The following is a 23,374-nucleotide window of genomic DNA, read 5'->3' as shown; positions in this document are numbered from 1 at the left end:
TCCCCTTGCACTTATTTCACAATAGCTCTTCAGTTTCTAGGGTAATGGGGCTGAATGCTCCTGCAGCGCATGGAGGATGTTCCTGCGCTGTGCACACTCCGCTCTCAGAGAGGGAAATGCTAGGGGTTTGTTTGTCTTGCTTCTGGCATGGGGCTGTATTGGGACCCCTTTGAGGTGATGGCACATTCACTGACTGCCTGTGCAGGTGCCCAGGGTGAGCCAATCACCCCAGAGTCTGGGTGCCTTGCTGGGTTTGGTACTGAGAACTGCTCTCTCTGTGTGTAAGACCAACTGTTTTGGTCCATGGGATGTTTTTGAGTTTCTCATTTCAGCAGGGATTAATTCCAGCATCCCTGTCACCTGTGTTGTCCAGGAGTTGGGGTGCAGGTTCCTTCTGTGGCACCTGGAGTGCCAGAAACATGACAACATGGATCACTCGAGGCAGGGGGGTTTTCTCAAGGTGGTGATAGTCTTGATAAGTTGGATGAGGAGACTTATATAAAATAGGAAAGGGAATAGCTCTAAAAGGAGAAGCAAATTGTGAAGCCAGTTTCCTGCCACACTGTTTGTAACTAAAATTTAGTGATGCTTTAAGATGCGTATTGATCATTCAAACAGACCGAGATATATGTGGTCTATATAATCATCCAAGTTTTATTTATGACACAAACCCAAGTCAGCACTATTATTTATGAACATAATTGCAAACCCACTTTTCTGTTATGTGATCAACTACACTGCAAAGCAGCCCTGGGGGTTGCCCAGCCTGGAGTGCAGTGAAATGTTTCAGGACTGTGGGAGTGAGCAGGGTACTGCTGCCACGCCGTGGGGCTCCATCCGTGATCTGCTGGGCTTGGGAGAATAAGCTGCAGAATACACCCATGACATTTGGAACATGAGGCAGAATCCTACAGCCTTGGGAAATGATAGTTTTCTTTTTAGAACTCACAGTCCAGTTTTAGGAGGGAAGTTATAAGGTGGCATTAAAAAGCACCTGCTGCATCACCATCACATCTCACCATTTGAGTTTAAATGTCTCATCTGAAAAAACTCCCAGCCAGGGTTTCCTTTCAAGCAATTGAGGCTGCTTGGGTTTCAGCTTTTGCCACTGCTGTTTAGAGCAATGCTAATTAACATTCTGGGCAAAGGAGCAGAGAGCGGGGAAGGGAAACGCTTATGATTTGTAAATGCCACTTTGCTCTTCTGGCACCGTCCCTCAGGGGAGAGGATTTCTTTCGTCTCATTCTCGTCTTACCCCCCCCTCCCTCCCACTGCCTTGGAGTAAAGCTGATGGTTGGGCACGTGTTTTGCCTTAAGCATATGCATAAGTTTGCACTGTGTGTACCTGTGTGAGGGTGGGTGAGCCCGTTGGGGTGCGAGGGGCCCTGTGTGCGTGCGGAGCACGGACGTGCCGCTCGGAGGGTAGGGAACGCCTGGCTGCTGCGTGTGAGCCTTTACCAAAGGAAGAGGCATGTGACAGGCTTGTCCGTGCTACAAGTTCCCCCTTCCCTTGATGATAAGCTACGAGGAAATGGGGATGAAATCAGAAATTGGCAACATGCTGTCAGGAGGGATTAATTTCTGTCCCTGATTAACTTTATACTGGAACAGCAGGAGACTAATGCTCCACCGTACACGTTGCCTGATGCAACCTTTTCTTACGCCAAGTAGCTACGAATCCGTCCCTGGTCCTGCATTCTCCTTGTGTTTTCTTAGATGTGGCACGGCTGTTGCTCTGGATGCATAATGACAGGCCCCATACATGTTTCCTAATGCTGCTGGAAAGAAGTACTGAAAAAAAATCCACCGGGGCTTTGGGAGTCTGGCTTGAGCCGTGCAAGAGTTTTGTTTCTGCTTGTAGAAGCTTTAATGTGCCGGTCGATCCCTGGAGATTCTTGGTGGAATATTAATATTCTCCATTCCTGTGCTACCTTTCCCCTAAGGATTCCACAACACTTTGCAAAAATTAACGATAAATTCTTTCAAAGTGGGAGGTCAGTGAGCCCATGCAGACACAGGGAGGTGATTTGCCAGCGCTCACACAGGCAGGTCAGGGCTGTGCCTGTGGCAAAGGGGGAATACAGACAGAGTCCCCTCTCCCAGCATAAGTGCCAGACAATTGCTCCCTGCCTGAAGCTTAATTAAGATCATGGCTGTCATGGGGAGAGTGCAGGTGTGGAGCCCAAACAGCACTTGGTGCCGGCAGCCAGTGCAGAGGCAGAGCTGTGTGGGGAGCTGTGCCTGTACAGACAGACGGGTCTGGAGCTCTGCCCTGTGTCTGTGAGTGTGTGCTCCTGTGCAGGGGAAAAGGGCTGGGACAGCAGGGACTAGAGCCCTCAAAGACTGGAAGGAGCTGAAGAGGGAGAGGACAAGGCAAGTGGGGATTCAGGTGTGTCCATAGATGTGTGTGATGGTGGTTGAGCAGATCCAAGTGAGTACTTCTGGCTGCTCTGGGAGTTCTGGCTGCCCTGGCCCAGCTCTGGCTTTCACACTGTGGGTGCTTCCCTGCACCCTGTTATTCCTGGGGGGCAGTGGGCACCTTGGGACTGATTCTTCCCCACCATGTGACAGCTCTCCTGCAATCTTAGCAGTGTACATAGGCAGAGTTTGTTGGCCATAGGAGTGATGCTGGGATTGCAGAGCATCCTGCACTCTCCTCTTTGGCCATATGGAGAGCAGAAAGTCACAACCCCAATGCACAGGATTTGCAGAAGCTGGTATGTCTGGCCCCATATGGGAAAGAAACAGCCTGCCCTGTGTTCCCTGTCCTGAACCTGTAGCACATCTCTGTCAGTCACATCAGTTGTATGGATCAGCTCTATCTGCCTGCCTTGGCCTCTCGTGTTGAGATCACCCTTCCAAGGGCCAAAGCTGCCTTGCTCTGGCTTCCTCTGACCAGGGAGAGGACAGGAGAGCCTGTGAATCACTGCTGTACCAATCAGGGCTGAGGGGGGAGAATTTACCATCGTTAACTCCCAAAATTGCTCTGTTGTTTCATGTCAGTCTGCAGCCACTTGCTGCCCTGCTCTCATCAGTAACCAAATCAGGGCTGAGGATCTCAGAATTCCTCAAATCTGCTCTAACAAGAGTGCTGTCTGAGCACTCTTGTACTGTCTCTCTGTCCTTCCAACAAAAAAATATGTGCCTTTTTACGCTAGAGACGTGGCCTCCATTTTTGCACTGTTTTTTCTCTCCACCTCACTCCTGGTCTGTACATTTGTTTTCCCCAAAGTTTTGGGTTTGGACATCTGATCAAAAGTCCCCAGCTTTGATAGATGCGTAGATGTTTTGGGGACTGTTTAGAATATCACCCTGGTGAATGCTCTACCAATGGCATTGCCTAATTGTTACCTTAATTGTAGTTTGAACCCAAGACACTTGGATATGAAAAGCATTAACTTGCACGAAAAGAACATATAAACATGAGGTTTTTTGGCCTACAAGAGTAAAAACTAAACTAGAACAAATCTTCAGATATATAACAGGGGCACAGCAGCATGAGGCAGATGTGCCCGTTCATTGTAATTTGGGGTCTTTCCACCCATAACATGGTTTTTAATTGCAGTGAGGGATTTTCAGTTTGGGCATCAGAAGAAACTTTCAAATAGGATTGTGAAGTACTGGAAGCTGTGACTAGAATTTTCTCTTGTGAAACACAGAAATGTTCATCACTGAATTTCTTTAAGAACAGGTCAGAGGAACATGTTAGGAATGAGGTAACTGTGGTACTTATGTTAGAAATGACACATCCATCATACCACCTTCCACTGGGGGCATTGGAGCAGGCTGGGACTACATGAGTTGATGAAATTCCTTCCAGCCCTGTTTTCTGTGATGCTGCAGAGTTTTCTGAATTTTTTAGTGGAGCCTTTCCATTCAGGTGTCAGATCTCTGGAGGGTGCCTTCAGAAGAGACATCCTCTGGGATCTCTCTGGGTGTATACCAGTCCTGCCCCCTCCAAGACTGTGCTGAAAACAAACCTGGGCTGGCTTTCCCAGCTGGAGGGTTTGATGCTGCTGCTTCAGTCTTGCTGGGGAGGCTTTAGACTAAGCTGAAGACTTCAGCTGATATGACTTTGCAGTGGGTCACCTCTTTATTAATTCTCCAGGTGGTGTACTTTTGTTGCAGTCTCAGTTTCTGAACCTCACTGACTAGGGAGCAGGGAGCACTAGCAGGAGAAAGGATGAGTCTGAAAATGGCTGGAAGAAAGCTGTCTGCAAATCTGTTCTCCATATCTTCTGGGGACATGGCAAAGCTTTGAGCCTATTCCATAACAGAGATAACTTTATATTAAACAGAAGTTTAATTCATGACTTCGTTGCAGGCTGACTTTTCAGTGCCTAAAGGGGCTCCAAGAGAGCTGGAGAGGGACTTTGGACAAGGGCCTGAAGTGACAGGGCAAGGGGGAATGGCTTTAAACTGACAGAGGACAGGGTTAGATGGGATATTAGGAAGAATTTCTTCCCTGTGAGGTGGTCAGGCCCTGGCACAGGTTGCCCAGAGAAACTGTGGATGCTCCATCCCTGGAAGTGTCCAAGGCCAGGTTGGATGGGGCTTGGAGCAACCTGGGATAGTGGAAGGTGTCCCTGCCCATGGCAAGGGCTGGGAATGAGATGAGCTTTAGGTCCCTTTCAACACACACCACACTGTGATTGTATGAAAACACTGGAGAACATCAGACATGGAAGCCTGAGGTCTCCACCACCAGGGGATTAGAGCAGGGCTTGTGAACAGCACAGGTTAGGTGGGTCCTGAATGAGCCAGAGGGGATGGGTTGAACAAGTGGGTCTCTTCCAGCCTTGCCTCCAACGAGCCTGTGCCTTTACAGAAATGCTTCCAGTGCTTGAAATTAGGGAGAAATGCTTGTAAACGTGAATCCCTGAAGTGCAGAGAAAGCCCCACCACCTACATCAGAAGGTAAATCAAGAGAAATGCAAAGTTGCTATTTCTAAAAGTTCAATTTCTTTAAAATAGATCATTACTCTGCAGAAAACTGTGGGGGTAAATGTTGACAGTGCTGACTTATGCTGGCCTAGATTTCAATTGCTTTAGCTCTAATAAGAGATTTAGTTTAAATCCATGTCAGTGAAGTTATCCCAAATTTGCATCACTGCAGCTGAGAGCTGAATTTGGCCAGTGGTAGCCATCAGTAAAAATAAAAGGCAGCATGAGGTAATTGTTAGTCTTTTTCTTTTGTAGTTAAAAGGAAGTCTGCAAAATATGTCTGGGAGCTTTAGTGTGCACAGCACAGCCTTTTTCACAGCCTTTCCTACAAGAAGCAGCAGCTTTTCTGGCACGAAAGATAAAGCTGTTTTGGGAAAGAGGTCTGGTTATTTATTTAAAGTCAAGTCTTTGAGGATCTGAGAGTCTTTCCTTGCTCAGTGCAGAATGAGTGAGCTGTGTGTGCTTGGGGTACACTCACAGGGAACGGGGAGCAGCCTTTGCCCAGCTGGAGCAGGCCTGCCATGGACACTACCACTGCCAGGGTGCAAGAGAGTCTCGTGAAATACTTTCTCTCAGAGCAGTGGTGGTCCTTTCCCCATCCTCCTCACTGTCAGGGAAACAGAGTGCGGTGAGATCCCATTTTGGGTCTGTATGAGCTTTTGTAGTTGCAGTGTCTTAAACATTTAGCCCTGGGGGGAAAAACAGAGTTTTAAACTGTCCAGCAGCTGTGCAAAAGGCAGAACTGCAGCCACACAGAGACTGAGATCAGAGAAGCAGAGATGTTTCTTGCTTTATCTTTCCCTAATGATTTCCATCATCCTCTCCTGTTTGTTTCATTCAGATGGCTCTCTGAAGCCATCAGTCACCACACAATGCCTCCTTCCCTGGGCTTCCTGCTCCAAACTCCCTTTCCTCTGAACCCTCTGTCCATGTCCCCTCCGTCCCAACCCCTGTGCTTGTCCTGGTGGGTCCAGCGTGGTGCTTCAGCAGAGCATGTGTCTGTCTGCCTGAGAGAGCACTTTAACCTCCTCTGGTTAAGCTGAGGATCCATTCCATAATTGATTTAAATACTTACTTATAGGTAAATCAGAGAAAAATTGAGTTCTTTTCAACCAATATAAATCAAGCATGTGTTTCTGGAAGAGCTTCACATGTAAGGATTTGCACTGCTGTATCAGTGCAGCTTCCGATCTGGAGATGCTGGGGAAAACCCAGCGTGATCCAGCATGGGGGGGCACTGATTCTGATATGGTTTGGGTTAGAAGGGACCTTAAAGACCATCTTGTACCAATCTTCTGCCATGGGCAGGGGCACCTTCCACCAGACCAGGTTGCTCAGGGCCCCATCCAGCCTGGCCTTGAACACTTCCAGGGATGGGGCAGCCACAGCTTCTCTGGGCAACCTGTGCCAGGGCCTCACCACACTCTGGGCACAGAATTTCTTCATAATATCCAAGCTGAAATCTAGCAAAATAGCACATCTTCATCTGTGACAGCATCCCTCCTAAGGTGCACCCAGGGTATTCTAGGTGCAGTTTTAATGTTGTTGATCTGAAGTAGGTATGTTCTGCATAGACATAACTTGATCAAACTGGTTAACTCTTGAGAATATATCCTGAAGGGAAGTAGTTGAGGCACCTTTTAAAAAAATACTGTTTTCCTTACTAAAGCTTTTCTTATGCCCAATATAACCAAGTGAGCAGCCAGAGTCAAGCTTGGTGTGTTCGTTTTGTTTCTGTTTTACTGTACAAGCTTGTATTTTTAGAGATCATGTACTCTCTGAACACATTTGGGCATTTGTCTGAGATGCTGTAGCTGTTCTTTTCCTCTCATACATTAGCAGATTATGCTCTGGTGGGCTTTTCCCCCGACCTGGCAGCAAGACCCATCTAAGTGGCTGTGAGTGTGCACAGGAGTGCCTGGGCAGAGCTCCCAGCCTGGTTGAGACCTTCTGTTTTCACCCGTGCAGTGATTTATTTTTACAGCACTTCATCTGAAAGGAGAAGACCAAGTTTCAAGTTGTGTGATACTGAATTTCCTTGCAGAAGGTTCACTCTCTGCAAACACTCAGGCAGGTCTGTTGCTCTGAGAGCTCCTCATACAAGGGTTTGGGCTGATGAAGACTAAAAGCAGCTTTCCAGGCCAGGAGAGGTTTTCTGTAATCCAGGCTAACCGTGTATAGCCCTTTATCCCTGTCTAGTTGCTAAATTATGTATAGCAGTCTCATGTCTGCTTCTGGGCTGGCAGAGCTGAAGTCTCAGCTGTAGAGGCTGGTGATCCTGGGCTGAGAGCAGAAGTCCAGCCAGTGCCACAGAGGATGGGAGATGTGGGTGCCAGGGCAGGACAGGGAGCGCTGGAGCAGCTCCACCTCTCCATCCCTGGTGGTGTGGGCTGCCTTTTTCTCTTCCCCCACGTCCTCTGTGGTACTGCTGCCTTTTCACAGGCATTTTGGTGAACTGGGGAGCCTTAGTTCTATGGTTTGTTTGCTTCAGTTATAGCTGACCGTCCCTGAGGAGCAGCTAAACTGCACATTTCCCTGTCCTGCTTCTGCGGGAGAGCTCTGAAGAGCTGCTCAGAGGATGCTTGCATTTTATTAGGTGGGTGGAAGGATGGAGCACAGCAGGGAAATGGCACTGAGCGAGGGGAGAGGGGGTTAGGAAATGTCAAGCTGTTCGCCTCCTGTGCGCTGGGGCACGTCCGCAGGCCGCCGGAGCAGCGGCTCCTGCTGGGGACAAGGCAGAGGGGTGATAAAAGGCAGGTTGGGCTCTGTAGGAGACGCTGCCCACACTGCTCCCAACAGGCACAGCACATCGGGTGCCTGGGCTCGGGGCTCTGCTCACAGATGGGTCCTTAGGGCTGGTGGCATCCGTGGTACCAGCTCTGGCAGCTGGTGTGGGGTAGATTTGCAAAGCCCTCTCTGAACGATGGCACCAGTGCTCACCTGCAGCTGCTTCCCTTTGCTTTTCCCCCTCCCGACTCCTCGACAGGGAAAACCAGGATCTAGCACGTTCCCGAGTGCTTCCCCAGCAGGCCTGTGCCCTGTGCTGGTGCCCAGCCCTGGCCCTGCTGGGGTATGGGATGGGATGGGATGGGATGGGATGAGATGGGATGGGATGGGATGGGATGGGATCCGCCCGGGGAGGCGCGGGCAGCGCTGCCGGTCCCGGCGCTGTCAGCGAGGCCGCTGCCGCCCTTCTCGCTGCCTGCTTCATTATCCCTGACGCTGCGCCGGGGCTGGCATCCTCCTAATGTCATACAGACACCGCGGTGATTACCATCATTGCAAGAACTATAAGCACCAGACGATGAAATTTAACAACAGTAGGTGCAGCAGGGATGAGGGCAGAGATGGGAATCGTGCTGTCTCTGCTCTCTGCCTGTGGCCCTGAGCAGTCTCCATCTTCCAGCAGGATCTCTGGGGTTTGGCACTATTTTCTTCCCTGTTACCCAGCCACAGTGCTTCTTGCTCAGCCTGGACCATCTCACTGTGGTCTTGCTGGTCATTTATATTACTGGGCAATTCTCCTCTAGGCTCCCTCTTCACCAGTTGGGTCTGCTCTGTGTACACAAGGCACGAGCAAGTCAGCTCAAGGGTTCTCCCCATTCCTCTTCACTCATACTCTGAGCTGTGGGGAAAGGGCAGGACTCGGCTGTAGGTGAGATGAGACTCAAATGGGGCCAGGCTGATGCTTGTCTGGGGGAAACCAACAGATCCTGAAGCTCCAGGAGAAGCATTAGACGAGCATCTGAGCAAGCAGCACCTCTAAGGGCAGGTATCCTGCTGCAGCATTTCTTGTACCAACTAATTCCCTTTGCAGAGGCCATATGTGGGTCACTGTACAAAGCTGATCCCAGGCATGGGCCTGGCTGCAGGAGCTTGAAGGATACCCCTGAACAGAGACCTTCCCTGCCCCATAGCAATGCCAGGTGGGAAAAACCTTTTGTTTTCCTGCTTGCTGGCCTTTGTGGGGCATGACATGGCACAGTCCCATTTCTGGGGCATGAGGGGTTGTCTCAGGTGTGCACAGCTGTTGTGCCTGCAGCGATGTGTTTTGGTCTTTGGCCTCCCTCACTGGGAGCACCCCAACTTTGAGGTGGGATGCTCCAGGAGCAGGAAGGCAGACGCTCCTTTGCTGCACGTAGTACTGTGCTCTTTTGCAAACATGCCAGGTTTGCACTGTGATTAAACGCTGCTGTTTGGACTGCAGCTGTCCAAACCTGGTGTATTGGATTCATACAGGGGTGGGGAAAAAAATTAATTTCTGGAAGATGACTATTACCCAGATGAGGCACCTTTCCAGCAGGAGCTGGAGCTCCACAGCCTCTCCCTCCTTGGCCCTGAGCACACCCCAGCTGGGGTTTGAGCTGTGGGTACAGCTGTATCCTGGCCCAGGGGGCTGAGAGCTGCTGGGGTTACCCAGCTGCCCTGTTAGGGCTCAGATTTTTCGTTGCTGTTGTTCTTGAGTGGGGCAAAGGGGGAATCTTAGCGGGGAGTGGGTGCTGTGTAAGCACAGTGGAGTGATGCCCCTCTGATTTTGGAGGAGGGCTGCTTCCTGGGGGATGTTAAGTGGAACTGGGGGGAAAGGGAATGGGGGGGGTCTGTTTTGGATTGCAGGAGCACCCCACTATCCCAGCCCTCTCATCAGTGTCCTCCCTCATGTCCCGGATAAGGGGGCTGGAGAGAGTTGGCAGGGGAGGCCAATGCCTGTAAGAGACAGCGAGGCTGAGGCTGGGGAGACAATTTTTACTTTCTAGTGGTGCCCAGAGGCCTACATACTAATTGTGCTCCACAGGGAGCTGCCCTGGGATTTGTCATTTTTCTTCATGTTTTATCATCAGATACCTTGACCCGTGGAAGGTGTTGGATCCTCTCATAGCAGCTGAACAAGTGGTGATTCCTGCACCCGTTTCCTTCTCAGGCTGCCAAGTTTCATGGTGCTGGGTGTGCTCATAGGGAACTGGGAAGAGGCAAATGCTTTCTCTGAACCCTGACAGCTGCCTGGATATATGGGCACAGAGGGAATTAATGGCAGAGATGAGCATCATTTGTTGTGCATTAGAAGCAAGGCAAACAACTGAATTTAGAGAATGGATGTGCTAAGGCAGTATCAGATCTGCCTCCTTGGCTGTACAGGTGCTAGGAACATGTGCTGGCAATTGCTTGTGTTACCAGCTCTGCTTCTTAGTGAGGCCACTTAGCGCTTCTGGGCTGGTTTAGATCATCCTCGCGGCTGTTTGTAATTGCTCTATGCTTAGGAATATTTGGGATTAAATTTTTTGTGTTGCAGGTTGTCTTGAGCTGTTTGATTTTTTTTCTCCCCCCACCTGCCACCGTTTTTTTTTCCTTTGTTTTTGTTGTTTTGTTGCAACTCAGTACTTTCTGTTGTTTTGCCAGTGTTAATATTCTCCCCACACACTTGCCACGTATTAGTTCACTCTCAGCATCCACTGCTGGACTCCTTTCTGCTGCCATGACTGGATCTTCTGCTACTGCATCCAGTTTCAGCCCTTCCCAGATTTTTCATGGAGACTTGCAGTTTATAATTTGGCCTCACTTCCCATCCCCTGAGTACAACAGCTTCCTCTGTGCTGCCTGAGGGCTCATCCCTCTACAGGTAATTCAGAGGCTCTGTGCAGCCCTTCTCCTGTCCAGTAACTTCAGGTTTGCCAACCACATAGGGCAGGGCTGACACAAGGGCGCTGCTTCTTGTTTCAGCGTGGCTGGAGCAGTGCAGGATTTGGCTTTGCTCCGTGTCCCTGCATTGCCACCCACCTGCATGTTGAGGAGGCTGTGAGGGGTTGGGGTCTGTTCCTCAAAGGATTACAAAGTAAAACCCAGTCTACCAAGAACACACAGCCTTGCCCCCCTTTTCCCCCGGGGGTGCCAGCAGGGCTGGGTGTGAGGGTTTGTTCATGGAATCAGAAGCAGCAGATCCTTGACTCTGAGGTCACTGCTGGTACAAATGTCAAGCCCAGGTCCCAGAGCACTGGATCACAGGAGAATTTCAATGAGAATGGCTTTCCAATCTGGACAAAACAAAGGGCTTTTGCCATCACTGAGGAATGTTCTGGATGTCTTGGGCCAGAAAATACTCCGTTCGATTCAGCTCAAGGGAAAACCCAATATGGGAAGTGTCACCTTAGATAAAACCTGTTCTGAACAACCCAAAGCAAAATTCTGCAGTGAAGAGCATGAAGTTCTCTGAATTGCCTGGAGCCCTACAATTCGTTCCCTTGCCTGTCTGGGACGTTCTCATGCACGTATGGTCACTGTTAATTTGTCTTGGATTGTTCTAATTAACGCCGATGAACTGTTCAGCCAAGAAGACTGCAGAGCTCTGCAGCTGCAGAGAGGGCTGGAGGAACAGCTCCTGGTTTCTTTTTCTGTCCTGTCCTCCCTTGTGGACAGGCACCGTTTCTGTCCATGACCAATAGGAGCCCATTTTCTGTTTCATAATAGGAAAATACTAATGTCAGGACTCCCTCTGTACCCAGAGCTTTCTCCTTGAAGATTGCTCCTCTTTGCTTTCCTGATTGCTGCTGCTCAGCTGGAGGTACTGCGTGTCTTCCAAGCACATGACTTTGTTATGCTGTTACTTAGGAAAGGGGTGAAAAAGAATATGAGAGAATATTGCTTTGTGTCCAGTGTCCCTCGCCTTAACCCTCTCTGTGCTGGCATGGGGTGTTTTTATCTAGAGGATGTTTTTCTATTGGCAGTACGCGCTTTTTGATCTGAGGCTCAGAGTATGATGGAGCTCTGAAGTGAAGAATATCTAGAAATTGTATCCTGAGCTGCATGGAGAGCAGTGTGACCAGCAGGCTGAGGGAGGTGATTCTCCCCCTCACCTCTGGTGAGACCCCCCTGAAGTGCTGTGTCCAGCTCTGGGTCCCTCAACATAAGAAGGATATGGACCTGTTGGAGCAGGTCCAGAGGAGGGCAACAAAGATGCTCTGAGGGCTGGAACACCTCTCCTGTGGAGACAAGCTGAGAGTTAGAGTTATTCAGCCTGGAGACGACTCGAGGGAGACCCTAGAGCCCCATCTGGTGCCTAAAGAGGCTCTAGAAGAGCTGGGAGAGGGACTTTGGGCAAGGGCCTGGAAGACAAGGGGTAATGGCTTCAAACTGAAAGAGGGGAGGTTTAGACTGGATATTAGGAAGAAATTAATCGCTGTGAGGGTGGTGAGCCCTGGCACAGGCTGCCCAGAGAAACTGTGGATGCCCCATCCCTGGAAGTGTTCAAGGCCAGGTTGGATGGGACTTGGAGCAACTGGGTCTAGTGGAAAGTGTCACTTCCCATGAAAGAGTGACTGGAACAGAATGTTTTTTTAATGTCCCTTCCAACCCAAACCAAATGATTCTATGAAATCATTTCTGCTGGAGTCTTGGGATGCCTTTTGAATGTCCTTTCTTACTAAAGCATCTTCTTTAGAGCCACCATGCTCACGTAGCAATCACCTACACTAAGACAGGAGTTGCCAAATTGATGTGAATTATTTGGTTTGGGGACCAGAATTATTTGGGTGAAGCCCTTGGAATCAGGTTGACTGGAAATTTAATGATTGGAGTTGTCTTTCCTTGAAGACTGGCAGCTCTGGACCCCGTGAGAGCAGAGCCCTGGGGAGGGCACTGGAGCCATGCTCCACGTGTCTCTTAGGGGCTGAGGAGTCAGCTGAGGGGCACAGATGTCTGGCTCTCAACATCTCTGCTCTTGGCTCATGGACCATGTTCTCACAAGTCAGTAACCAGCAACACTCACAGAAATGCTGTTTTCTCCAGAAACTCCAGAAATGAGCAGATCTGAGCCTTTTGTTGCTGCCCCACTGACAGATGGTGTGGGTTACTGTCCTGGCAGCTAGGGGAGGTGACCTGAGTACCTTTGAGGGGAAAAAACCAGTTACCTGGAGTAGAGCTAGGATGGAGCAATGGTGTATGTGGACACAAGGCTGCCAGGAGAGGCTGCTGTCAGGAATTTTCTAGTGGCATGGAAAAAAAGAGGAGCTTGGGCGGAACAGGGACTGCAGTGAGAGCTTCAGGAAGCAAAGTTGAAGCCTGAAGATTAACCAGGTAGGTCTGGAAGGGCTGTGCACAGCCAAAAGACCAGCCCTTTGCTTAGTCTCTGATTGTACTCCTATGGCTTCAACCTCAGAAACCGCTTTGTTTAACCACAGAAGGGCTCTGTATGTGTCTGTCTCTCCGTGTCTGCTCCAGCTCTTGAATTTATCACCAGCTGCATTCAGCAAGTGGAGTCACTGCCTGCTCCAGCTTATTATAAGGTCTGGAGAAGGAAAAGGGTGGGGAGTAAGGAGTTTCCCGACATATTAGAGGGTCTCATCATGTTCTTGAGCTGTGTGATGTGGTGCTGTGTGGATCCTGGGCACCTGCCTTGCCCATACCTTTGTTTTTGCTGGCTCCACCAAGTGAAATAGTTGTGGTGGTATCAGCCTGGTGGGTGTCTCTGGCCAAACCTCTCCTTAGTCCGTGGTGAAATGGTGTGAGTTCTGAGGTACATGTTTGTCATGTGGAAGCTGGTTGTTCACTGTTTGTGTCTGGGTGCTGCTCTGAGTCCCAGGGCAGATCTGGGCAGGGACAGGCAAATGTGCCCTGAGAAATGGTTTCTGCAGCCCCTGGTCTCTTCCTTGGTCGACGTGGTCAGGTCTGCAACAAACCAGCAGTTACAGGCAGAGTCTGTAATGAAGCTCCAGCAAAGAGGGGGTTTTGTCCCGTGGGAAAGCATGATTTGGCTTCCAAGGGTCACGCAAGCTTGGGTAGGTGCCAGACATGCTTAGCATGGAATTTGCAGTTAAGCGTGGAGTCATCTACCTCCTTGGGGAGGTTCAGCTCTCCTTGGAGGGTTTTCTGCTCCCATATGTCTTCATGCCTGGAGCTGAAGGCATTTGCACGTAGCCTGAGGATACAGAGAGAATCAGAAAGCCTATTTGCTTTGTGGTTTTTTTCATGTACCTTACTTAAAAAAAAGATAAGGCACGAAGGTTTGTTTTTTTTTTTTCCCCCTAATCTCAGATGAGTGCAATAAGCTCTATCCTTTGACCCTGTGTTGGTTGCACCTGGTTTTGTAGACAGGTGGAGTTAACAAGTCACAAAATGATCTGAGGAGGTGACTGAGGGGTTGGTGGTTGTGAAGTCTTATGGTGGGACTGATTCCTTCTTGTTGAGGCCGTGCTGATGCTGATTTCCTTGGGCATTGTCTCCTTGTGTGTTGTGACTTGGAAAGGCAAGCCTGTGGGTCACTGCTGCTGCTTTGGGGGAGAACATTCAAATCCAGGTAATTGCCTCTGGCCTTCAGGATAATCCTGGTATAGATTTGTGCCTCTCCCTGCTGCAGCCTGGCCAAGTTCTGGACTGGTTGTAGAAATTCTCATTTCCTGAGGGTGCCAAATTACTGTGGCTTGCTTAGAGACATGGTTTTTATCCTACTTCATGTGATCCCCTTGCTCCGGTTCCTGGGGCTGCCCTGCCTGCACCAGTGCTGCCAGGTCTGCATGGAGCAAGCCCTGGGGGCAGGTGGGAAGTGTGGCTTACACTTGCCAAGTTCAGCAAGTGGCTTTGGGGAGGCGGTCAGTGGGATTTAGGGATGTGTTTGGGTGAGGGAGAGCACAGCAGGAAGCATTGTGGCTCTGCCTGTGCTGCAGGACTGGCTCAGCAGAGTCAGGGGGTGGGCAGTGCTGTGGGCAGCTCAGCTTTTGAGTGAGAGGGTGGGATGCTCATCGCTTCAAGCATGAAGGCAGGCGGCTCTAAAGCCAGTGATGTGGGCAGCAGGTCAAATGCATTTCTTTTTTTCTGGTGGCAAAGCTTTTCTCCCCTTGCTCCCCTCATTTCCAAAGCTTATATTGTTACTTAATCCACATTGCGAGAATTCTCTTTCAGAGGATCAGCTTTTCTGTGGGAAGACTCTGTATTTCTCTCTAATATTGACTGTCTTTCTTTCTCTTGCTTCCCTTCTTAGATCTACGATGACAATAAAAACCTGTTTGAAGTCAAGGAGAACGTGCCCAGGAAATTGGTGGAGAAGGTTGCAGGGGACATTGAGAGTCTCTTGGCCAAGAAAGTCCGTGCTTTAAAGGTAAGGAGATGGGCCTGTGTGCCGATCGTTTGATGGAGATGCTTGGTTTAAAGAAGAGGGTTGATGCTGGTGCAACGTTATGATCTCAGCTTCAAAGTGATTTCTGTGGTTGTGTGGCCTTTTCTGGGAACTGCATCCCGCAGTTGGGCAGATTCACATGGAGTATGTGAGGCAAGGACGTATCATGTGAGGATCTACTATAAGTGTCTTCTTGCTTTTCATCTCCTCCCACCATCGTGCAAACACCTGAAGGTGCTGCCACAAGAATACAAGTGACAGCAAAGCCTGGCAGCAGATTTGACCAGTCCTTTAACTGGGAGTGTACTGGAACCAGAGGTACTGTGGTGTACCATGAGCAATAGCTCAGGGAAGTGTTTCAGACAAGAGGGGCCTTTCCTGCTTAGGAGAGGATGCACTGAAGTGTTTGTGCCTGTGTCTGGTACTCAAATCCTGTAACTGACTGCACGTGTGGGTTGCCCCCGTGGGTGTCTGCATACATTTCCAATCTATTGTCCTATTTTGTAATGTTCCTTTTGAAATGAACTCATTTTAACTGTAGTGGAGCAAGGTGACCTGATCGTGGTGCTGGCTCAGTAAAACCTGGCAGTGGCTGTAACGAGGCAGCAGCAGGGCCGTGCTCTGGTACAGCACTCTCTGCTACTGGGGAAGAGACAAGTAATTACCTTCTTGGAGAGATGGAGAACCCTCTCCTCTGAAGAGGGGTGTGGGTACTTCACCTCCAGGAGCTGTGTCCTCTCAAAAACATGAGTGGCATGAAATTGTGCAATGGGCACCTGGCAGGGTGGCCAACTGGATACAGGTTGTAACTTGATTCACTGAAAGGGCATCTGCAGAGTGATGGAAAAGTGGAAGGCTTGGAGCAGGTAGTGTAGCTGTTGTGTCCCTATGTAGGGACTACAGCCAAAAAGACTTGGCCATCCTTCAGTCTGATAGGCAGGAATGGGAGCACAGAAAAAAGTGCCGTGGTGAGGGAAGGGGTGTTGCAGTAACTGAGGTGTAACTAAGGCTGTGAGAGTTTAGAAGTGACCTGTCTCAAAGGCTGGGTAAGAAATAGCTCAGAGAAGGGATTTGGGTGAAGAAGATTGTTGTTTGCTCAATTCTTGACTTTGGGAAGTAAAGAATAATCCTACTTGGGATTCATACTAAGTGTTTTAGCTTGAATGGAGGGAGCTGAAGTGGGACTAAATAGGTGGACACTGCCAGCACTGTATTTGGGATTGTGGAAGTGAAAACCAGGGAGATGAGGTTTTTTTTTTTTCTTAACATGAGCTTACATCCTTGTGTTCGTATAGTTTGTGTGCAGGCATGAGCATTTATCATATTAAACACTCCAGAGATGTGCAGCACCTCTAGATGCTGGAGGAAGACATGGGGGACAGAAGTTAGTTGCAAACTTGATACACACCTGGACAACACGTGGCTCCCGTGGGATGAGCAGAGTAATAACCCTGAGTTACACATCAAGACTGTGCTGGGTGGTTCCACTGTGACATTTGAATTTCAGCTCATCAGTCACTGTGTTTTTCCTTGCCCTTTGCTCTGAGTCACACAGCATTACAGAGAGTTTGTGCATCTTCTGGTGCTAGATCAAGGGTTGAGCTGTGTCCTTGGTACAAATAACCTTGTTTATCTTCCAGTTTGCTTTCCTATTTTTGGGATTTGGGGCAGGACAGGCTGGTGCACTGTGAAGGGCTTGCCTGATGCTGGACCTGACACAGGAGTGATTCTGGCAGTGCTGGTTAGATAACAGCACTTGGCGCTGTCTTACAGCGGGAACAATGATCTGTTGACCTGAATTAGTCCTTTCAAGAGGACTCCTTCAGAGAACACTCTTGGATGGAGCAGTCTTTTACATCCAGCTTGCGTGTCAATTCTTGACATCTTGGCTTGGTGGCACTGACAAGAAAATCTGCAAATAGGGAAGTTGATGGAGGAGGAGAAATTGAATCTTCTGAATTTCTACCATGAGCTGAGCTGCTTTGAAGCAGTGGGGCTCCCATAGCTCCTTCTGCTCTCCAGCCTGTGTTTTCTTCTGTCTCAGTCTCAACTCTCCCCTTAGTTGAATCATCTCTCCTGGAGTTACTTCCTCCCCTTCTCTCATGACTCACGAGAGTGGTCATGACTTCTTGAAACACATTGTTCATCATCTGAGTCAGGTGGGACTCCATGTATCAGTGAGGGCAGGTGAGGAGGGAGAAATGGAGCCTCTCCTTGATGTATGAATTGCCATGTCACTGGGTGCTCACTCTGCTGAGAAGATGCATCCCTGTCTCCTTTGATGCAGGAGAGGGAAGGGATATTGCCTGTGCCTTGGTGGTGCTTTGTAGGAAGGTGCTAGCAAGCCTTTGGGCACACACCATGGGTGCACAGCTCAGAGCACTGTTCTGATTAGGTGGTGATTCAGTCCAGTCATCAAAGAACCTGTTTTCCTCTAAGTGAAAATATTAATGTGTCTTTATTAAGTTAGACTATGTGCAGAGCATTTATTAATAATACATAGTTTCTTACCTTGTGTGGTGCATTTCTAAGAAGCAGAAATCAAGCACAAGGAAACCAAACCTGTCTGTCTGGCCCTGGCAGCCATGGGGGCAGCACTGTGGCACAGGTCTGGCACTAGTAGGATGTTCTGATTTCCCACAATACGTTTTGGAGGAGTGCCACAGACAGGGGTGTGTGGCAGAGAGGGTAATTGCTTCCTAAGTGAAGGCATCTACAAGGGGCTGCTTATTTGGATGCTGTCTCTCCCTTTTTGTTCTGGAGCATTGTATCTGATGACAATCCCATTGTGGGACAAAAAAATTCCTAGGAAGATCTTTTTGCAATCCCCACCTGTTCCACCTGGCACTAGAGGTCATCATCTACAGCTGGGTCCTGTGGGACTTCTACCCTCTGTCCTACACAACAGCTTCTGTTTGACATGGATTTGCATCAGCACTAACTGCCCTTTCCCTCAGCATCATCCAGTGTCCTTTCTCCATGATGATTTCATTGCTTCAAGCCTGGCCTCACAATCTCCCTTGGGCTCTGTAGTTCCAGCTGCTTTTTATTCCCAAGCTTTAACAGGAGGGGAGGTAACAGAGATGGTCTTCAATACTGAAAGTGCAGCTAGTTTCCTCACTGAGTGAGCCAGGGCAAAGCCATCACCTGAAGGTCTGCAGGGGCTGGCTGCCAGCTTCAGATTCTCAAACCCAAGGGGTATTTTTCCCTCTTCCCCTTTCTTTTCTCTGTGAGGTTTTCCAAGGATTCTCCAATTCACCCGTACTAAGTTGTCTTCCTCCAAAGCCTCAGTGGCTGTGTTTGGTGAGGATGGTGAAGATAAGCCAGTTCTCCATAGAAAGGAAAAGAAACAGCAAAGATAAACAGTGCTGGAAGGAACCTACCTCCTTTACCATCAAATCCAGCCCCTTGCCTTCTCCATGTGCCCACAACGGCATCTCCTCTTCCCTTCCCTGTGCTGTTTGCTGTTCTTGCTTCATGCCCTGCCAGCAGACCCAGGCTGCTCTTTCCTGGATGCCACAGCTCTGTCTGCTGCTCGTGGTGACTGAGGAGGCCTTGGCAGCCCAGCCTCACTGCTGTGGACACCCCAGATCTGACTCTTTTGTAATACTGTGCAGAGGGCATGAGTGATGCCTCCAGGTCTATCCTTTCCCAAAGCTCTGCAGACTGGGGGAGAAGGGAGTTGTGGTTTGGTGGGGGAAGAGGCTGAGAGATGGAAATTTTAGATCCTAGGGTGTGTTTTAAGCTTGTTTCTACTTTTTATACAGTTCTTGTGAAGGCTGCTTTTGGATGCTGACTGCTTCAACCTTCACATATTTAACCACAGACAATTTGCTTTGCCTCCCGAGAGCAGCACATCCCACAGTTTACTGAGTGGGTTACGCCCTGAAGAGAACTATTCATACACCATGACCTGCCTAAAGATGATTGTCTGTGCTGGGGGTCTTTCCCCCTCTCTAAAAAGAGGCCTCCTGATCCATAAAGCGTGGTGGGAATGCCCACAGGCTCTGGTGCTGCCCCGAGGGGATGCTGGTGACACGGTTGGGCTGATACTTTTTCCAAAGAGCTGGTTTAGGTTTGGGTGTTGTACATCACTGGCAAAATCTTTTGGGATAAGGTGAAGTCTGTTTTATTTCCCATGGACCTCAGCTGTGGGCAGTGTCAAATATGACCTGTGGAGCAAAGTGGTGTTTTGCATATTGGAGAATTTACAATGTGCATTATGTATGTCTGTCTGTATTTTACATATGTATGTAGAAGTATTTACAAGTGTATGTACATGCAGCAGGTTCAGTGCACCTTGCTTGGCTCTGCTGATGAGAGCACCAACAGCACTTACCAGCAGCAGGAGAAAAGTTTGTGGTTTGGTTTTTTTTTTTTATTCTGTTGTAAAATTTAACAGCACATTTTTGTTGCTGTGTAACGAGCACCTGGGGGCAAGGAGGTGCTTGCCAGCAGTGTTCAAGGGTACTGTTCCTTCAGCTAGGGTGTAGGAGTTCAGTGTATTTCACTGAAGACACTCAGATTTTTCCTGTAAAAAGAGTAGGAAAACCTACACTTGGCATTGGATGTTTTGTTTTGGCAGAAAAGGGAATACAAAGGACAGGCCTGGGGATTTTCTGTGTTGTGAAGGCATCCTGCAGGGAAGTCTGGTTGGCTGCAAAGCCCGGGTGAATATGGCTCTAGAAGTTTGTGGTGCTCCCATCTTCCTTTACGTTGGGGAAGGTGGCTGGAAAAGCTGCAATTTGGTGCACGGTGAAGGTGGTTGATCTGGAGATGAGTAGGACTTGGGGTTTTGTACTGCCTTCACCAAATTTTGCTATTTTGTCTCTGATTTCCGCCCCTCAGTCTTGAGCTTTCCCACTTACTGGCACCTTTTCTTGCATATTGCTTCTGATGTGATGGTGCAGTTAGTACTTGACTGTGTTTAAGGACCCTCTGATGGAGGGCAAAGTGGGATTTTGGTGTCTTACCACAAAATACTTACCAAACCAGCTTCTTGGGATGAAACAGGTCAGCAGGGGCATCATGAGAGGCAGGAGCTGAGGCTGGTTGTGCTTTCAGTCGTGGTTGAACGCTCAGTGTGTTACTGTTCAGCTGGGACTAGTTCCAAGCTCCATTTGTGTCTGGCACAAGCATATATCAACAGTGCAGAGGGGATTTAATTGGACAAGTTTATCCCTTTAACAATTCTGATAGGCCTGAGATTTCCCTTGCAGGTATGTGGTGAAGGGAGTCTTTATCAGCTCTTCTGCTCCCTGATAGGGACAATAAAAGGTGTCACTTGTCTGAGGAGCTGCAAAAATTGGCGTGCAGCAAAGCATCTCTCAGCCCAGTTCAGAGCATCTCCCCACTCCCTCCTTTCTCAGCTGCAGAGGCACTGACCTCTGTCATGGCACAGGCTGGTAGGAAAGCACCAGGAAATCTTCCCTCCTTTGCTGTTGGGGTTGTTGCTGTCCTCTGGTCTTGGTGGCAGACAGTGAAGGAGGTCAGCATTCAGCAGAAGCAGCCCTGGGGCTGTACTGGATTTCTCCTCCACTGCTGGCAGTTCAAGGTCCCACTGCCATTCCCCTGCCCTGCTGAGCTGCCTGAAGGATGTTCTTCCAGGTGCTCGTTGGCCAAGTAGTTGTTGTGTTTAACTGGAGGGGTCCCAGGACAGGAGAGGGAGACCCTCCTGAGCTGCAGTACATTGGGGGTCCAGGTTGGGTGGCAGCATGTGGTGCTGCATGTGCAGCCTTGGTGGTTTTTCCTGCTCTGGTGTGGTACAGCCCTGGTTTTACCTGTGTGGGGACTTCTGGGCATGTCAGAAGGCCACCAGTGGTCACACCGTGGCCTGCTGGATCCCAGACCATTGTCCAAGCTAAGGGACACATTACCTGCCTTGCCTAGGCAGCAAAATAGGATAGGAGAGAGGGAATAAACGTAGTTCAGGTGAGCTCAGACACAGCCTGTGGTTTGGTGGGATGTGGAGCTTCATTGCCCCATGCCTTCCTGCTCCATTTCAGACACACAGCCACACACAGGAGCTCTGGAGTTGGTGGAGGAAGGACCACAACCAACAGCAACCTTGTGCATGCTGAAGTACAAACCATTTAAAGGCATGGTCTCTGTGCTCTCCTGTGTCATAGTGACAAATCCATCCCTCTTCCTGCTTCTTTGCTAATTGCTGGTTGGTGGCTTTTGTTTCAAATTCTATTTTTAATTCGCTCCTAATCAAATCCTGGCTGACAGTCCCCGTGCATTTGTTTGTTTATTTATTTATTTATTTACTCATTCGTGCATGTGTGTGTCTTCTCCTGCCTCACGATTGTTCTTGCGCTGGACCTGCTCCAGTAATCCAATTTGAATCCAATCTCCCAGGTCCGGAATTCTAATTTACAGATTGCAGAGGGGAGTCGAACAATGCCCACACACCAGGATGGGGGTTGATTGTCTAATCTAATCAAGCACAATCAGATGTTTGTAACAAGTCTATCAAACCTATATTGGGCCAGTTTGCCGAGCAGTGTAACCAGCTTTCTTAATAGCACTAACACAATTTAGGGCTTCCTGCACTTTCATGCAGATTATGTTGAACGTTTCCCTTTCTTCTCCCATGAGCACTTGGCAGCAGCCCAGCCCGATGGGCTTTACAACTTCCTGAGCTGCTGGGTGCACTTTGCAGCAGGGGAGGTTTATGGGGACACAGGGGCTCCTGCCGCTGCCTCCCCCGGCACTGCCACACACTGGGGGCTGGGCAGTCCTGGCATGATCCTATTTTGGGACACACATGCAAGGTACAGCCTCAGTACCACCAGTGCCTCTGGAGTCACAGATGGGGGAGTGAAAATCAACGGTCCTGATCTGATGAAATGTTCAGTAAGTCTCCACAGCAGATCCCAAGCCCCTTGCCTGGCTGTTGGTAAAGAATGGATGAAGAGACCTGTGTCCTCTCTTGTCCTTGGCAGACTGAGGCTGTTGTTTCTCGCTGTAAGAAGTCTGGACAGTTGCTGTTTAAAGAAAACACCTCTCTGTGGTTTTTTTGGGATGCCCTCTCAGGGCCTAGAGCAAAAAAAGGAGGCAGAACCAGCTCTGTAAACAAGCTGATGTCCCTTAGTATAGCTTTCCAACCCAAAAGTGAAGTTACTTTTACTGTGCAAATAAATAGTTGCCTGACTTTCCCCTTCCCAAAGACTGAAATATCCATCTCTAGTCCCTTACCCTGTCAGCCAGGAGGTGAACTGGTTCTCACACTCCAGATCTGTACCACTTAGCTCTGCACTTGATGCCTTTGCCCAGGGGTTTATTTTAGGTTTGTGGATTCCCCGATGCCCCAGAGCACCCTCCCTTGGAGGGCACTGTGTGCTGCACTCCTCCCTGAGGCAGGAAGGCTGCAGGGGGGGAACTGCTGCTCCCTGCCAGTGCCTGTGTAGCATCCGAGGCCGAGGTTCTGGTCTTGGGTCACACAGCTGTGCTGGGAGTTTTAGCTGGGCTTTTAGCCCGAGCAAAGCCTGCCCTCCTGCCCCCTCTCTGAGCGCTGCCAGGCTCCTTTGCACGCACAGGGAGGAGGACTGGGAACTCCCTGGAATGGGAGCTAACCTTTTATTTGAGGGTTTAATTGCTGTGCCTGCCTTGTCTTCCTGCACACTGTGCTGTGAGGAACCCAGACACCCCTGAGACCGAGTGAAGAGAAGGATGAAACAGTCCTTAAAAGGGGGTTTACTTCCCATCCTCAAACTGTGTTGTGTATTTGACAGCAGTTTGCATGTTATATTTCAGTTTTTCCTGGTTTTTCCAGCACGGGAGCAGCACTCTAAGCAGAGGGGGAGGTAACTGAAGTCATTAGAGTGGGCAGGGGATTTGCTGCAGTTCTCAAAGCTCAGATCCCTCAGCTTGGTCCTTACCCTCTTGAGCTCCCAAGGCCTGGTGGGATGCCTTGTTCTGTGCACTGAGGGGAGGTGTTTGGGGATGGCTGAAAGGGTAAAAGCAGGTGGGTGTGACTTACTGGTCTATCTGTATATATCACACAGATATAAATTGGTTAGTAATGCCATAGAGGAGGGGGTCTCCAAAGGAATTAGCACTAGGGAAGGGAATTGCCATTTAATTCTTCACAGAATAACCTTTAAACATGATTGGGAAGATATGCTTGCAATGATAGCAAAATAAAAGAAACCATGTCACTGAAAAAGGGATTTATTTGAATTTTCTTGGTTAATTTTGGCATGAGAAAATGCATTTCCATGGCAGTTCAGTAGCTAGAGTTGCTTCTGCGCCCTGTCCTGTGACTTTGTAATCTGTGCATCGTGGGAGAGGGTGAAAGATCTTTATTTTTCCAGAGTTGCCTGTAGG

General features: G+C 49.3%; 1 protein-coding gene across 5 annotated transcripts in view; it reads left to right on the top strand.

Annotated features, from left to right (window-relative positions):
• CACNA2D2 (calcium voltage-gated channel auxiliary subunit alpha2delta 2) overlaps positions 1–23,374 on the top strand; it is a 238,463-nt gene that overhangs the window by 93,935 nt on the left and 121,154 nt on the right. For all 5 annotated transcript variants that reach the window (XM_032699030.1, XM_032699026.1, XM_032699029.1 and 2 more), the window contains one exon: positions 14,909–15,025. In XM_032699030.1, the coding sequence (XP_032554921.1) occupies positions 14,909–15,025 (117 nt within the window). The remainder of the gene's footprint in view (positions 1–14,908; positions 15,026–23,374) is intronic.

This window comes from Chiroxiphia lanceolata, chromosome 11 (assembly GCF_009829145.1).
Source record: "Chiroxiphia lanceolata isolate bChiLan1 chromosome 11, bChiLan1.pri, whole genome shotgun sequence".
Lineage (NCBI taxonomy): Eukaryota > Metazoa > Chordata > Aves > Passeriformes > Pipridae > Chiroxiphia > Chiroxiphia lanceolata.
This window is presented reverse-complemented; position numbering and strand designations above follow the sequence as displayed.